Here is an 18,187-nt window from a genome sequence, read left to right as displayed (position 1 = left end):
TGATGTATGTGACGTTGTTGCATTTTAATGTTTTGTTAGTCTAGCGCACGAGATGCGCCGCTGCTGTGTTATGCATTCAAAACATTAGAGAAATATAGTAGCTCAATGCGGAGAATATCTTAATTAGGTTAAAACCGAAACCAAGCCATTCACACAGAACGCATATTCAGCGCATTTTTTAGACGGACAAAATATGACTGCTGCACTCGCGTCTCACACAAGAGATGTAGCCATGCAAAGTTTAAAAAGTTTCAACTTTTAGAAAACACGTCGCGAATTTGTGAAGGTTTATTCCATTTCAAGGCGTCTCTTATGTTTTTAAATGCAATCTGTGTGAATCGCGCTTTGGTTCTTTGGATTAAGCAATGCATAAATACATGATGCTGTTTTGTTCATAATTGTTTATGCAATTTACGAAATTATATTTGATTTATATATGTTAATTTAGACGTTATGCACGGTTTTGTATAGACAGTTGTTATTTCATTGTATTGAATAAACAATTTAATGCGCTGCATTATTTTGGTCATTGCGCCCTCCTGTGGCCTCGGGAGACAAGACAACATTTTCCTTAAGACTTATTTAATCTGCATATAATACATAAGAAAGGAGATATTTGTTTACATTTTATTTTGTGTTTGACTGTTAAAACAAAACAAAAAAATATTTGTTGTCTTAATAAATTGGGTAAATTAAAAATACAGTGGTTAAATTAAAAATAAAATCTATTGCTCTTTGTTTTAAAAAGGGTTATAAATTTTTGTAATAATTATCGATACCAAACGATATGAAACATTATATCGTTGATAAATTTTTTAGCTATATCACCCAGCCCTATGTTACACTGTAGACATTGTACAATGCCAATTTTGTAGACATCGCCCAACCCTATTTGCATCTCACCTGCAGTCTGGGTTGTGAAAGAGGTCACTGCGGTTTTGCGTTCTCTGCACTCCGGCGGTAGTTCCCAGGCTGTGCGGTGCGGCCTGGCCTCCACTTTAACGTTGTAATGCATGTTGGGTGTGAGGTTGCTGAGGCACAGTGAATAGCATCCCGCCTTTACCAGCTCACACTCCTCGTCGTTTAAAGACACAATGTGCACATAGTTACTGTTGCTAGGCAGCCAGGTTAGGCTGGCCGAGGTAGCCGTTATGCGTTCAACGCGCAGGTGAGTCGGCGCTACGTTCACGTCCCGTCCGACTAGTATACTGCAACGCAGCTGATCCGAGTTGCCTCGCTCCGTCAGGCACTGCACCGCAATCCGATACGCCTTCTGCGCCAAATCTAGCCTCTCCAGAACGGCCTTCGTTTGGGTACCAAATGGCACGTTGAGTCGCAACTCGTGGTCCACGTAGACATTATAGCTAAACACAGAACCCCAGCCGGCCGGGACCAGTGGAGACTCCCAGCCAATGATGACACTCTTGGCTAACTGCTTGATTAGCGCTAGCTTGCGGGGGTAAGGCACAGTGTCCACCCCAACCTCCTCTAGATCCAAGTCTAAGCCGTTACTGAGCAGGATGGCCAGGGCAGGTTTAGCGGGGTTAGCTTTGGCATTGTCACCAGGAGCCGAGGCTGTCGTGGAGGTCTCCGTCCTCTCGGAGGCGCTGTGGGCGAAGCGTAAGTGGTGTTGGTGCAGCCGCTCGCTGCCGCTGTGGAAGCTGCTCTCCTGGAAGGAATTATGGGACATATCGCCAGCCTGGTGAGGGTGTGAGCTCATGAAGTCATCATCCGACACGCGCTCCACAAAGTTGGAGGGAACGAGGCCTCTTCTGCCGTCCATCAGCTCGCCTACAGGGGGTGACAGAAAGATGGTGTAACACAATAGTGTTAGTTATTGGAAATTTAAACTAGATTTTTAGAAGTTTAGAAGTGAGAACTGAATTAGATTTTTACATTTTCTGGGCAAAAGTGTGATGAAAAGTACACACACACACACACATACATATATAATGTTTATATCTATATAAACATATATAAACATTTGGAATTTATGAAAAAATATATTTTACTATTCATTACATAAATCAATGATTTACATTTTTTTTTTTTAAATATTAATAAAATATGTTATAAATATAAAACATTTTCAGCATTTATGAAAAACTATTTTATTATTCATTACAAAAATCAATGATTTAAAGATGTAAAAAGTAAAAACATGAATAAAAATTATATTATAAATACTTATTTTCAGCATTTATGAAAGCCAATCTTATTATTCATTAGAAAAAAATCAATTATTAAAAAAAAAAAAGTAAAAACATTAGTAAAAATATTATAAATATATATTTTCAGCTTTTATTAAAAAGCACTTTATGACTCATTAAAAATCAATGACTTAAAAAAATTTAGCAAGCTAAAATGTCTGCTCCATGTTTTTAACTATGATAATTAAAAATAAATACATATTTCTGATAAACGTCTGCAGTCTGGTTTTTATTTTGTGCGTACAGCATCTTTCTGGGAATTTGAACATTTCATTTTTTCTATATACTGGTCTCATTTGAGTGCAACAATTCTCTTTTTTTAAATTAAAGAATAATTAAAATAATTAAAATGGTAAAAAATAATTTTAAAAATTGTAATAAACTCACCCTCATAAAAGCCATCATCATCCATGTCTCCATATACGTAAATGTACTCTCCTGCTGTGAGGGGCAACTCGACCTCTGGGTTATCATTAGGACCATCATAGGGATTGTAACTGCATTTAGAAAATAAAACAAGCCTCCATTTAAAGCGTGTTATTTGATCGATGTTAAGATACTCTCCCAGTTTAATATGCAGAGACAACTGTATCATTCAAGTAAACCATTCACAGGTTGATTTTCTCCACGACACTGCTGATGACCATGGCAGTTTAGCACATGCTGTAAGCTCGTAAGCAGAAATCAATAAATGAAGTTAAATGCTGTTTACCTGTACCGTGCGATGAAGACCTGGAGTTTCACTGCTCCTTTACTGACTGAATACGGCGCCGGAGAAACATCAATATCCAGCTCCTCAACTTCACTAGCAGTGTCCACCTGAAACACACACATCAACACACACTCAGAATATCGAACACATAGGATAGTAAAATCAATAGGCTGAAAAACTTTTAATGAAAAGGAGAAACACTTTCCAGATGTTTTGTTGTTGTATTTGCAATCAAACTATGGTATGATTCTAATTACAAAGATGTCTGCATGGACAGATTGCATGACACCCTCATCTTCAAAAACCATGAGCAAAACTCAAAATCACAAAAAAAACAATAACAACTATGCATGCATTGTGCTCATTTATCTCACATTATGCAGCACATGCAGAATGTCCATTTTTCAATAATAATAATAACAGGTCTGTGGTTTAATAAACTTGCAGAGTCAGCTGCTGAAATCATCTAAATATAGTGCTGCTGTGAGTAAGAAGTAAATGGAGGCATGCAGGCAGTATTTATAGCTCAAGGGTAAAACCCTTTTATGGATAATCACTTACAACTACTACAGCCTTCATAATCCAGCAGCACTGCTCAGGATTATCTCACTGAATATCAGCTTTAGACAGCTGCACACGCGCCGAGAGCGCCTGCACTCTGACCCGGGAACAGTTTTTAAACTTCCCAGCTAAAGCTCAAACAAACGCTTCAAGGTAAACTCATTCATGAAATCTAACCCAGACAGGCATTCTAGATGATTCAACATAAAAACAGTGCAGCAAAACAATCAGCTCTGCATGTGTCTACATTTGTAACTTCTTTTATTTAGTTGTTAAAGACATTTTGAAGTCCTAGTTCTTGTCAAAAAATGTTAGAGACCCCTGTACTAGACACATGTACTTATAAGCAGTGTTTAAAAAAAAAACATTAATATACTATTGTAGTAATTATTATATTTTTAATTACATTTCATTGTTCAGTTTTTATTTTTTTATTATTTTTTAATTTTAAAGTTTGAGTTGTCTCATTTTGACATTTTTTTTTAATGTGTATTTATTTATTTATATTTTTGTCTTTTTAATTATGTCTATTTATTTATAAAATTTTATATAGTGAATGATTTGAACTAGTAATAGTTTTTTATTAATGTCTATTTAGTTTTTACTCATTTTTATTTCAGGTTTTTGTTTTAGTGATTTTTTTTTTGTAATAAAAAAAAAATAAAAATAAAAACGTTTGCTGACCCCTGCACTAGACACATGGACTTGTGAGTTTTATTGTAGTAGTATAAATATACTGTTACAGTTTTTTGAATTCATGTTTATCCCTTATAATTCTTATATTTTTTATTTTATTACATTTTTACTTCAGTTTTAGTCATTCTGTTGTTTGTCATTTTTAGTTAGTTTTTTTTACATTAAACATTTTATTAGTTTTTTATGGCTTTTTAGTTTTTATTTCAGCTGTTTTAGTAGTTTTAGTTCTTGAACTTAAAATAAATAGGATTTATTTTATTTGACTTAACATTTATTTCAATTACCATAATGTTTATTTTTTATATAGATTAAGGTTAATGATAACAACACTAATCCAGCTGTCTAACAAACCTGGCACTGTATATTACAAATATTGGCTCTTTTTGCGTCTGCTAAATTCATCCCTGTAAACACTGGTATCTCCTCTCACCTCGTGTGTAGGGCTGGCCTTTCGGGGGCTGGCAGATTTGGGAGAAAGGTGAGTTGTCTCAGATCTGGGTGGCGTAGGGCTGGACGTGGAGCCGGACTTCACGCTGATGGCAGGCAGCTCTCTGTGTTTGACGGTCGGTGAGCGTTCGGGACGTGACAGTTCAGCTGCGTGTGGAGTGGAGCCCGTCCGCAAAACCGCAGCCACATCTAACATGCAACGATTGCAGAGAAATACAACTTAAAATAATGCTGATCATAAATTTGAGATGATGTTGAGATGTCTGGGGTGTGTCCTAAGTATGCACCGATATAACGGCCAATACTCAGTATCGGCTGATAAAAGCAATTATCAGAACTATCATCCATTGGCCGATTGTTAAAATACAGCCAATGATCAGAGCCAATTATATCATGACAAACAGTTACAGTTCAAAACTTGTGAAGAAAATGACTCCTGCGTCAAATTCAAAGCTGTTGAACGCAATAAAAATGCATTAACTTTCTGTTTGACCCTATGAACCACCCGTAGTTCAAGCCAGAGTTGCCAGATCCACCAAATATTATCTGAATATGCCTCCCAACCAATAATTGCAAAGAACTTTGAGCTTTGTTACTTCTGATAAGAAATAAAGTCTCGGCTCTCACATAATTTCCATTTTATCACAAAATTCAACAATAAATGCTGTTTTGACGTTCTTAAATGTGGCGTGACAGATATGATTATTTCAGTTCAAGAGGCAGCGCAGAGCGTGAGTCTCTTACACTTTAATACATGTTATAGCACGAAATATACATGAATGAACATCAGAAGGTGTTAAAAGCTAAAATACAACTTACCAAAATGTTTCATGTCTCATATACATTACATTTACATTTAGTCATTTAGCAGACGCTTTTATCCAAAGCGACTTACAAATGAGGACAATGGAAGCAATCAGAATCAACAAAAGAGCAATGATACACAAGTGCTATAACAAGTCTCAGTTAGCTTAACGCCATACACATAGCAAGGTTTTTTTTGTTAATTATATAATAAATAAAAAGAAAACAGATAGAAAAGAAAAAGAATAGAGCAAGCTAGTGTTAGAGGCCTTTTTTGCTTTTGTTAATTGTATAATAAATGAAAAGTGCTAGAGTTAGAGGGTCAAATAAAGATGGAAGAGATGTGTTTTTAGCCGATTCTTGAAGGTCGGATTGAGTTGGGCAGGTCATTCTACCAGCAGGGAACATTTAATGTAAAAGTCTGTGAAAGTGATTTTGTGCCTCTTGGGGATGAACAATAAAGCGACGTTCACTTGCAGAATGCAAGCTTCTAGAGGCACATAAGTCTGAAGTAATGAATTTAGATAAAGGGGAGCAGAGCCAGTGGTGGTTTTGTAGGCAAACATTAGTGCCTTGAATTTTATTTCATATAATCACTCAATCAGTGTTTCAACCGAAAGAAAGACGTCAAATAAAACAGCTTGTGAGTGATATGTCACTTAACATTGCATTTACCTCAGTAAAGTTATCCAGTGTTCACAGTTCATTAGTTAGCTTTAAAAACACTAGAGGGAAATCTGTCATAAAGACACGTTGCAATTGCAATGCAATTGCATTGTATACAAATGCTTTTATTTGATTGTGATTATTATATATTAAAATATATAGCACTGAATATAATAGTTTTGTTGTTAATTTCAACCTATAATATTATGTACCAAATGAGAAGGATCTCTGTATATTTTACAGCATTAATTGGGAGAGATTTATATATCAGCATATACATAATTCTGAATAATCGGTTATCGGTATCGGCTGGGAAATTTCATATCGGTGCATCCCTAGTATGTCCTCAATGAGACAAACATGCATGTGTGTGTGTGCACAGATGTGGGATAATGCTTTGAGCTGCGGTTTACATGTATGTGTTCATGTGTCTAGTCGACCCCTGTGATCTACAGGTTAGAATCAGGGCTGATTAAGTGAAAACCATCTGCTTGCATAAATGTCACGACCCCCGTCACTGAGACTCCAGTAGAAATCATTCTTTGACCTTCATCTCCTCCCTCTGCTCACATTCATGCATTGTTTGCCTGCTATAAAATGTCATTTGCATTGAGCATTTTCATCTGCAGCTTTAACAGAATTCATTATATTGCAGAGGATTCATTAGAAAAAGCAAATAAAAACACAAAAATGCATAGCAGAAACTAAAAAGTGCATGTTAACATTTAAACATGCTGTTATTTGTGTGCTAAACATAATAATGCATCCAGACCTGCAGCAAAAGATCAGGACTATGTTCAGAATGGAGTACTTACAGCAAACAGCGCAGTACATACTGCATTCAGTTCTACTGTGTAAAAGTAGTACATGAAACACACAGTGGACAGATGCAGTATGTGTTTAATTTAGTAAGTAATTAGTAATTATCAATTATCATCTTAGAAATATTCACAGTTACTTTACATTCGAATCCAATTCAATGCAAAAACGTCACTTTTGGCAGTCTGATTAAATAATGAGTCAAAATGTCACAAATGACAGCTGATATTACTTTAGTTCATTAGTTGAGTGAATTGCATTGTGTGATGAATTGCTCTTTTGTATGCTGCTAATTTTTTAAAAAGTAGATCCTTCAGGAATTTCATGCGCATGAAAATGTTCATTGTGTATTTACACTACCAGTCATACGTTTGGAATAATTAGTTTTTTTTTTATAAAAAAATACAGAAAAACAGTAATATTGTGAAATTTATTCGTGTGACAAGAAAGCTGAAATTTTAGCAACCATTAGTTACTGCTAAGTTATTATTATTAATGGTTCTTATTATTATCAATGTTAAAAACAGTTTTTGCTGCATAATATGTGTGGAAACAGTGAAACATTTTTTTCAGGATTGTATAATGAATATAATGTTCAAACGGACAGTAATTAATTATTATTAATTAATTAAATTAATTAATTATTTTACATATTCAGCAAGGATGCATTAAAGTGATCTAAAGACATTTATAATGTTTATAATTCAGCTTTGACCAAAGGAATAAATTACATTTTACAATATATTCACATAGAAAATAGTTATTTTAAATTGTAATAATAAATAGTTTTTACTGTATTTTTGATCAAATAAATGCAGCCTTTGTGAGCATAAGAGACTTCTTTCAAAAACATTTTAAAAAAAAATGTGGTCAGTAGTGTATGTATAAATAAGCATTACTGCAAAAATAATAAGTAATGTAATAAGTAATATACTTGTAAACCATTGTGAACATAGTCAAGCAGCAGCTGTCATTAAGCACAGATCACCATGGTGAATTCTGATTGGTACATCAGAATAAAGCAGCCAATCATATCCTCACAAAGCTGAGAAACATGCAATGTGCTACCAATTGCATAAGTGATCATATGACAAAAACCAAACCAAAACCTATGTTAACAAGATGAGATCTGCAAACAGTATGACCATCAACACATAGAACATCAACTAAATAAAGTGCTTTATGTTATGGTTCAGGTTAGGGGTGGGCGTTATGATCGACTGGTTTCTCACGCTATATATTGTCATATCGCCCAGCTCTAGCTCAGGACTGCACATATTAAACTCTTCATGGATGTGACCACTGCCTCCCACTGCTCACAACACGGTCACACTCCATGTGTTATTCATGCAGGCGGACACGTGACGTCACAGCCTAGAACCAAACTGAATTCAATAGTACCAAGCTCAGAGGCTTCACAGAGGGCTTCATTACCCTCCAAACTCCAGAACGCGATGTCTTCCCATGAGGCATTTGTGCCTGGAAAAAGAGGGGATAATGCAGACGCAATCCACTTATGCATCTCAGACACTCATTCTTAGGCTGTGCTCTGAAACCTAGTGAGCTGCCAACCTAGACAGCATAATAAAGCATCATAGGTGTGACCCGACACAAAAGCTGGTCCAAAACATACTACTGTATGTTACCTTAAAAGACAGCTTGTTTTGGCCTAATTCTATGGCAACATACTATAGTGTGTACAGAAACCCAGAATGCATTATGACAGAAAAAATCAAGAGAAATCTATAATCATTAAGGGTGCACAACCATTCAAAAGTTTGGGGTCGGTAAGATTTTTAAATGTTTTTAAAAAGGAGTCTTTTCTGCTCACCAAGGCTGCATTTATTTGATAAAAAACACAGCAAAAGCTATAATATCGTGAAATATTCAGAAATCATTCTAATATACTGATTTGCTGCTCGAGAAACATTTCTGATTATTATCAATGTTGAAAACAGTTGCGCTGCTGAATATTTTTTGTGGAAACACTGATACATTTATTTTTTCAGTATTCTCTGATGAATAGATAATATAAAAGAATAGCATACATTTAAAACACAAATCTTTTGTAACATTATAAAAGTTTTTACTGTCCCTTTTGATCAATTTAATGCATCCTTGCTGAATAAAAGTATTTCTTTAAAAAAAATCATACTGGCCCCAAACTTATACCCTATATTGAGTATTGAATATAATATATATATATATATATAAAAAATAATAATAATTTTAATTTAAAAACTAATATTTTGCTGTATATTTTTATTTGTGTAATGAGCATGAGCATTATTAGCTTAGAAACTAATGATAATGTCAAACTCCACTGGAATCAACTGTTGAGTCTCTGTGCACTTCACATATAAAAGTGTTGCTGAGTGTTTCAAATCATTCACATAACTAGCTGCATTTTATTTAGGATGCTGAGACTGATGCCAGTGTAGACAGCGAGCTCACTAGGCTTTAGGCTACTGTTTTATCTTCTATCAGTGGACCAATGCACATAACCAAACTCTATAAACAATCACAACAAACACCAACACAACTGTGGATTGAGGATGCCGATGCCGATATCTTGGAAAGCAGGGTGGCCGATGGCCGATATAATTTTTTTTATTTTAATTTATATTTAAGAAATTTTTAATCATTTGAAAATGGATTAAAAATAATTGTGTAAAATAAACATACTTATACTTTAGAAGACAAAGCATTTTTCACAAATAAATAAATATTTAATAAAAATCTAATTATAAAGGAAGTAAACACTGTAACCAACAGGGCACTCAGTATTCTGGGAAGTTTGTGTGCATTGGGAATCTTTTTTTTTGTTTTTTCAAATAAAGCCAAGGTAACACTCATTTTACATACAGTACGCAATGAAAATGACATGAATATGACAACGAGCAAATGCATAAAGCACAGCATAATTTGAAATCACTAGTTTAAAGTTTGTCGATCGCACGTTTCCAGTCAAGCAGAGCTCTCCTCCTGTAAGCATTCAATTCACACAGACCGACCGTCACCCAGAGAACACGTGATCATGCAGGATACAAATGCACACTTCAACTAGATTCAACTAGAAGTCTGCAAGGTTTGTGAAATTAAATGTTCATTAGTCATTCAAAGATTTGTTTAAATGATATAAATGCGTATTTGCTGAATGCTGATGGCAAATGAGAAAGTATTATAATGTTTGCCTTTCTATTACTAATAATATTAAAGCAATCATTATAATACTTTTTGTATACATTTTAATTCCCTTGTTTAACAGTTAACAAAGTTAACAGTTAACAAACTTTGTTTATCTGATTATTAGATAGACTTCTATCCATATTAGACAGAACTGAACGATGACACTGTTCACATTCTCCCTCTTGTTCGCTACAAGAGGGAGAATGTGAGCACTGTGTTCAGGCACTGGCGTTCACTCAGCGCTGTCAAAGTAAAAGTCCCGCCTCGAACACATCGCTAACCAGAAAAACTTATCGGCCGATGCCGATATTTGAAAAATGCCAAATATCGGTCGATATATCGGCCTTGGCGATATATCGGTCGACCACTAGCCTCGACCCAAACAAATCAGCGGCAAAATAAATCAACAACACTGCAAACTTTGATTTGATGCAAAATCCTTCATTTAAATCTGAAAGAACACATCTGTTATGTGTCGTGTAATGATCGGTATTTTAGTCTCACCGGACAGGCCGACCCCATTGGTCAGCTGGGTCAGGCTGGGGTCCGACAGGTCGATCTTTGAGGCCTGAACCCTGAATTTGTCCAGTTCCTGTGACAGCATCCCGAACTGCTCGCTCTGACTGCGGCATTTCTCCTCCAGTTCACGAACTTTTGCCTACACACAGGGACGACATTAATATGCAGATATTGCTTAATATTCATGAGGTGCATTAATACGTTAAACGTATCAGCTTGTCTGATGAAGAAATGCAGATGCTATTAGTCAGCCAAAGCAGTGAATGATGCACATGTGGGATTAGCCAATCAGAGCATGTGATGATGTGATGAAGATGACATCATCTACAAATTATAGATTAATCATCTAAACGAAAATATCCAACTCAGAATTCAATCTGAGCTATCACTTATTTTGGTTTTCAAGACATTTTTGTGAACTTCAGGATATTAATCTCAGTGGAAAGTGCTCTTAACAATCGTTAAAATTGAACAAATCGTTAAAGAAAACATCTTACGGAGGTGCAAATTAGGGGGAAAAATCTATAACTACATACTCACTTATACGTTTACTGATAACTATTACTTATCATCCAACAGATAAAAATCACAAGTCTGAAGTTTATGGTGAAGTTTTGTTGTCTGTTCAAATCATTAACCATAAGCACTAATTATTTTGGAACATTTTAATATGTTATTGTTTGTGTTACTGAAAGCTAAAACCTATAAAATCATAAAAACCTGGTGTGTAGGTTTTCTTGATAACAATAATACTACATATATAATATTAATGATATATATATATATACAATATGCACAGTCTTGCGAGTTGCTTTTTTATGAAAGCATCATTGCAAGACGGTAAAGGTTCATAAACAAAGAAACATTTTATTTAAATGTATAATTAAAATCTTAAGTCTGATCAGTAACAGCACATCCCTCCTCAAAATATATGGATATTTGGAATAATTTTCATTAATTTTAATGGTTCTTACATATGTTAATATTTGTGTTAATGAAACTAAAAACCTAGACAATCATAAAAACCTAGTGTGTAGATAACAATATTAATACATTATGTCAGCTGTAATCATATGAAACATGCAAAGTCTTTGTAAAAAAGCATTTTGCAAGACATATACATGTATACATATACATACATGTATACATATGTATGTATGTATGTGTGTGTATATAATTTATCATCCAACAGGTGAAAATTGTAAGTTTGAGGGATAATATCAATTAAAGAAAATGACTCATTGAAATTTATTCCTTATTGTTTGGAGTTTGTTCAAATCACAAACAATAAGTGCTAATTATATATACAGGCTATTTTAATAGTTCTTACATATGTTAAGATTCGTGTTACTGAAAAAAATCATAAAAACCTGGTGTGTAGCTTTTCTAGATAACTACATCAACACACTGAGTCTGCTATAATCACCACATGATATATGCACAGTCTTTATAAAAAAGCATCTTGCAACACAATAAAGCTTCATAAGTAAAGCAGTGAGTAAAATGGAGGTAAACAGGACAAAGCAAAGGGGTTAAAGCCATTTTGCTGAGTGTAAAACACAAACATGTAGTAAAAGTATTAAAAACTCCAGTGTTTGTGAGAGTACGGTGAGCTAGTTTCACTTCCGGCTCTGTGGTTCAGTTTCCTGGCACATTGAGAGCACAAGGCTCTCACACACACACACACACACTCTCACACACACACACACACACACACACACACACTCACACTCACACTCACACTCACACTCACATACACACACACACACTCACGTACACACACACTAACTTGCCGACTGTCACTTGTTCAGTCGATGCTCAAACTATAAAAATAAAGAGTTTCCTGTAAAACTCTCACCTCAAAAGTCTGTGTGTCACATTCAAACTTTAAGTGTCGCATTTAACTTTAAGACATTACATAGAAAATAGTCAGCAAAATGCATTTGCATATTGCAACACAAAAAGCTGATCAGCACCAACTAATAAAACTACACTTTTAGGAGTGTTTCTGTTGTCCCTGTTGCACTTGAGTGCTAAAACCTCGTCTAGTTGAGAAAACCTAAAACAGCTTGCACAAACCACACACACAAGCTCTAGAAACTAAAGCAAAAAAAAAAGTGGTTTTTGGGCCACATGCATGTGTTTTGAGCGGGTCTGATACCTGCATGCAGTCCAGTGTATTCTGGTTAGCGGCCACAAAACACAAAGTATAGGACAGAAAGAGAGAGAGGAAACATCATGCATGTCAAAAGCAGTCAGAGCAGATATTAGATTAGATGATTAAACGCTGCAGTCCAGGGCCTGTTGAACCGCATCACTGTTGAATGCGATCTAAAACCTCAAGACTCAAAATACACAAAAACTGAGAGTATTAAATTATTTTTCAGTTTTGAGGTACTAGAGTGAATACTATATTTTTCTAGATCAAATGCAAGGACAGTCAAGCAAGAAATCTGGGCTGCACACGCTCAAGATCAAGGGTTTGATTCCCACTGATACTGATATAATGTAAAGGTCAAATGCAATATGAATTACTTTGGAAAAAATAAAGCAAATTATTGCTTTGAACACCATATTCAAGAGCTCTCTAAGCACTCTTAATGCTCATTCAAACCTTGTTGAATTAATTAATTAAACAAAATGTATTTGTTGCATATTGTTTATTTTTTATTTGTTTTACAATTATTTAATTTTATTAAAATTTAAATAGATGTTTTGGCAATATTGTATGTAAAACAACTCAAAGTACTTTTAAAAAATCACAAAATGGACTAGTAGCTAAACAGAGCCCTCTGCAGGTTGCACATACAATCATCAGTGATGCAGTTTAGTGAGAGAAACAGGAAATGCAACACATCAAACAGGAAGTGCACACGCTGTACTCTACCAGCTCTCTGTGCAATACGAGCTGCACCAGATCCTGAGAAAGACACAACTCAGTTAAACAACACACAAATACACAGTCATTAAAACCCCAAGCATCCTAAACACAGACATTTTCTAGCATCCACTCATCACAGCTCTTTAGTTAATGCAATTTAAATGGTTAATTTAACAAGAAACTGTCATAACAAAAACTAAAGCAAAGCAATGAGATGTAAAACTCACCTCCAGCATCTGCACGACACCTTCATGTTCTCTTTTAGCAAATAACTGAGCCTGTGGAAGCAGAGCACACTCTTTAACGCAAAATCACACATATAATTATCTCATTCGTTAATTTGCATTCAGGAATACGAAGCACCAACATTAGACTTATTCCTATATAAATTCCCATTAAAAACAGAATTAATATCATAATAACACTGTGCAACTGACCCGCTGGAGTCGCTTGATTTCATCCTGTTTGAATTTGAGGATAGCCAGTGCCTGCTCATGCTCCAATTCCAGCTGCTGCCTGCGCTCGGCGACCTCTCGCATGTGCTGCCATCGCATACACACACGACACAAATATACAAACCCATTACACACCTAATGCAATGTCAACATGTTGAGAAACGGACTGAACGTGAGCTTTTTACCTTTAGGACCTGCTCTAGGTTCTCCAGCTTTGCACGGAGTCGCTGGTTCTCCTCCAGAACTGAACTATGCTGAGCGTTCAAAACACAGAGCTGTTCCTTTAGCTCCTCATTTTCAGCCTGCGACTACAGAAAGATAGAGTTTACACTGACCTTTAACACCCAGAGGGAGCATAAACACACCATCACTTGCCCAGCAATGGATGCTCTGCAGTGAATCGGTGCCGTCAGAATGAGAGTCCAAACAGCTGATAAAAACATCACAATAATCCACAAGTAATCCACAACACTCCAGTCCATCAGTTAATGTCTTGAGAAATCAAAAGCTGCTTTTTTGTAAGAAACAAACCCATCATTAAGATGTTTTAACCTTAAACTGTCGCTTCCGGCTAAAATACATAGTCCATTATAACGCTTCCTCCAGTGAAAAAGTCCATCTCCTGTTGTCTCTCACATCAAAATCCTGCCATATATTTGTTTAGAACCGTTTTGGACTGTTTTGGCTTGTAAACGCTGCTTGATCTGTGCAGATTTCTCTCCTGATTCAGATTAGATGACTTTTTCACTGGAGAAAGCAATATTATGAATAGAGGACTTGAAGTTAAAAACATCTCAATGATGGATTTGTCTCTGCTTTTGTCTTCTCAAGACATTAACTGATGGACTGGAGTGGTGTGGATTACTTGTGGATTATTGTGATGTTTTTATCAGCTGTTTGGACTCTCATTCTGACGGCACCCATTCACTGCAGAGCATCCATTGCTGAGACAGTGATGCAATGCTACATTTCTCCAAAACTGATGAAGAAACAAACTCATCCACATCTTGGATGGCTTGGATTGAACTTTATTTTTTTAATTTGACAATGTTTCACCTGGTCGAGCAGCTGAGCCTTTCTCCTGAGGAGTTCTGCCTCCTCCACTAAGTGCTCATTTCTGCTGTGCTCGTCCACTAGCTGGTTCTCCTGTGAACACACACACACACACACACACACACACACACACACACAGATTTCTGCTGTGCTCGTCCACGCGCTGGTTCTCCTGTGAACACACACACACACACACACACACACACACAGTTTTTCAGCCTGACATGCAGGAGACATGCACTGTAAACATTAAAATATGAGAAAACACTCACCAAATCAAGACATCGTTTCTGTCTCTTCCGCACCTCATGCTCAAGAACTTCACATTCTTTCCTCTTCTTGCCCAACTCACTTTCCTGCAGAAACATCAAAGAACATGTTCCGAAACATGGATATATTCATCAAATTGAAAAGAGAACCTCATGACTTTTGCAGTCATTCATAATTACTGAGTAAGTATATTACATAATAACTATTTACATTAATTATTATTAATCATTAAATGATCAACTAGTTTAACAGGCTCAGTGTCAGAGAATTTACTTTTTTGGCATTTACTTTCATTCATTCAGCATTTTATCCAACATAAGCAATTTGTCACAGTGCCAAAAAAATAAACAATAATGAACATATTTAATAAATAAATTTGTAATAAATAATAAATATCATAATGTATTAAACAATAAATAATAATAATAATAATGATTTAAATAGTAAAGACTGCAAGTTTGAAAGACGAATATTAATTAAAAAAAAATTTTAAACTGACAATTTAGCAATTTCTAAAATATAAAACTTAATATTTCACAGCTGAAAAAATCTAGAAAAATTCTACATCCATATAGGTTTTTAAGGATTTTTGAAGACTCCCAAAACTTTTCAAATTTCCTGATATTTCCAGGTTTTCCATGACGGTGCATATTTATTTGTCCCAGACCCATTTTCATATATTTGTCACAGGCTCCCATAATTCAGGTATTTTGGAATTTTTTAGGGTGGTTTGTTACTTAAAGTGCAAAATATGTGCAAATAAAAAGAGCATTTGGTGTCAGTGTGAATGTACATACACGCGCACACACACACACACACACATATATATGTGATCATGTGACTCTTACCAGCAACTGAAGACGCTCTTCTGTGGTCTGCTCTTCCTGGTGGGTGGAGCCTGTGCCCTGCTCGAGCTTCACTTGCGTCTCTGACTCCTCCCCCTCTGCAGGAGTCTCCTCCCCCTTAACAGGGGCCTCATCTACTACTGTGGGCGGGGTTTCAAACGCAACCTGAAAAAAACAAACACTTATAAACTGTAACCAAACATGCAGCAGTCACGGATGCTTTACCATACGATAATGTATATGCTAATGACATCAAGCTACTGAGTAAAACTCAAAGAAATATTTCACTCAAAAAGACTCAATCAAATTTTGCATTAAAAAATTTAAACACATTTCTTTAAATCAAAAATATCTAATTCTCATAATAGAGAAATTAAAATCACCCTTTTCAGATTCAATGACATTTTTGTATTAAAACCAGGAAAGAATAAATCAATGAAACAAACACTGCCATGATGTATATTTACAATTGTACACTATAAAAAAGATTTTTGTAACTAAAACAAAGATTATTAACATACATGTTTACAAGAAAATACTATTTCAGTTTTTCAACTTCAAAATTTCATGTCTAATTCAATGTGTTATTTGCCAATTCTTTATCATTGGGTGTGAAATTAACCAGCAATTTCAGAAATTTGCTAGTATTTCAGTAAAATTTAAATAAAAATGGTTTCTACCATTTTTTCACAATAGTGAGAATGAGATTGTTTCACATTACAGTACATAATTCTGTAATAATTCAGGGACGTGTTGTCAAATTCTTCATGAAAATAATTACAAAGCAAAAAATCTTAATGGTCTTAAAGTCAACATGAAATGTGATATGCAATCCTTTTTACTTAAAGAAAAAAATGTAATAAAAACACAAAAAATACATTTCTTGCTATCGATTACCAGTTATCGAGAGATTCACACTTTACCTAGTTTACCTTTAGCTAGTTTAGTTGAAAGCACCAGTCATGGGAGAAGTTGACATTTGGTCACAGCTCGTCTTTACTCAGTGGGTTAAGGGTCAAATGCCTTAGTGGCTAATTTTAGTGACCATACCTACTTATGCTCAAAGTGGAACTATTCCACTGCGGCCAAAGCCACGACCCGGTAACAGGATCAAACAGCCAACGCAGCACAAGCGGTGAAGAAGCCGTTCGTCAGCATTCAGACTCATTAACATCACACACACTCTCACTTACTGGCCAACAGACCAAACTTCAGCAGCTATACAAGTCACATTCTACCAAGAGAGATCCATAATGAGAGGAATATTTCGCTTTTATCACACTATAATGATTCAGCGCTGCAGTCGGCTTCAGGAAGTTAAAATCCCATTCATGCTCACCAAAGAGAAACTGAATAATCAAGCATAAACCTTTCAAAGAAAACCTACCATGGTATAAGCGATTGAAATCAAGCCAGTGGATTAAAGTTTTAAATGCATGTTTATTTCGCTATGAAATATTGTTCTTTTGCTTATTATAGCCCTGCTCTTGAGAAAAAAAAATCGGATTTGCAAAAAAGGCCTAATATTACCTAATTTGATGATGCTGAGTTCAGAAATATAAAAAAGTATTTTTTTTCATAAAATAAGAACGAATATTTTTCGAATTATTATATTTTTATTTTTGTTATTTATTTGAGCTTTAATGCGCTTATCAAAAAAAAAAAAAAAAAAAAAGACAAAATGACACATTTTTCAGTTTTAATGACAAAAAGAAGCATTTATAATGTATTATTTTACTTAGAATCTGCAAAGGAGTGGGGAAAAAATGTTCAAATACTCTATTTAATTACAAAGAACTTTTTTCACAAAATCTGTCATTTTCTGTGGCTGTGTGGATGCATCTGGATCATGTTTGCATTTTCTCGGACTGAAAATGGGCTGATAATTGAGCAAATAGTTGTAATCTGGCTCAGATTCAGACAGGAATCTTGTCTTTGTGATGCTTTTTAAGAAATGAGCATTGGATTTCATTCAATTGCACAAATGTCGACAATTTAGCAAATCTGCCAGAAAACAATATTCTGGTAACATTTAAAGCGCGTTGTAATGCACATTATAT

General features: G+C 35.2%; 1 protein-coding gene across 1 annotated transcript in view; it reads right to left on the bottom strand.

Annotated features, from left to right (window-relative positions):
* LOC107725093 (peripheral-type benzodiazepine receptor-associated protein 1-like) overlaps positions 1 to 18,187 on the bottom strand; it is a 117,346-nt gene that overhangs the window by 25,607 nt on the left and 73,552 nt on the right. Inside the window, exons 8-20 of the mRNA XM_016534236.1 lie at positions 16,131 to 16,292; positions 15,285 to 15,368; positions 15,016 to 15,105; positions 14,145 to 14,267; positions 13,942 to 14,046; positions 13,732 to 13,782; positions 12,785 to 12,805; positions 10,609 to 10,762; positions 8,317 to 8,394; positions 4,610 to 4,815; positions 2,923 to 3,029; positions 2,598 to 2,707; positions 904 to 1,791 (exon numbers count right to left, since the gene is read on the bottom strand). Of these exons, the coding sequence (XP_016389722.1) occupies positions 904 to 1,791; positions 2,598 to 2,707; positions 2,923 to 3,029; positions 4,610 to 4,815; positions 8,317 to 8,394; positions 10,609 to 10,762; positions 12,785 to 12,805; positions 13,732 to 13,782; positions 13,942 to 14,046; positions 14,145 to 14,267; positions 15,016 to 15,105; positions 15,285 to 15,368; positions 16,131 to 16,292 (2,179 nt within the window). The remainder of the gene's footprint in view (positions 1 to 903; positions 1,792 to 2,597; positions 2,708 to 2,922; positions 3,030 to 4,609; positions 4,816 to 8,316; positions 8,395 to 10,608; positions 10,763 to 12,784; positions 12,806 to 13,731; positions 13,783 to 13,941; positions 14,047 to 14,144; positions 14,268 to 15,015; positions 15,106 to 15,284; positions 15,369 to 16,130; positions 16,293 to 18,187) is intronic.

The sequence above is a fragment of the Sinocyclocheilus rhinocerous genome, unplaced genomic scaffold, assembly GCF_001515625.1.
Source record: "Sinocyclocheilus rhinocerous isolate Xijiao unplaced genomic scaffold, SAMN03320098_v1.1 scaffold1295, whole genome shotgun sequence".
Taxonomy (NCBI): Eukaryota; Metazoa; Chordata; class Actinopteri; order Cypriniformes; family Cyprinidae; genus Sinocyclocheilus; species Sinocyclocheilus rhinocerous.
The sequence above is the reverse complement of the archived record's forward strand: the minus strand, read 5'-3'. Positions and strand labels throughout refer to the sequence as shown.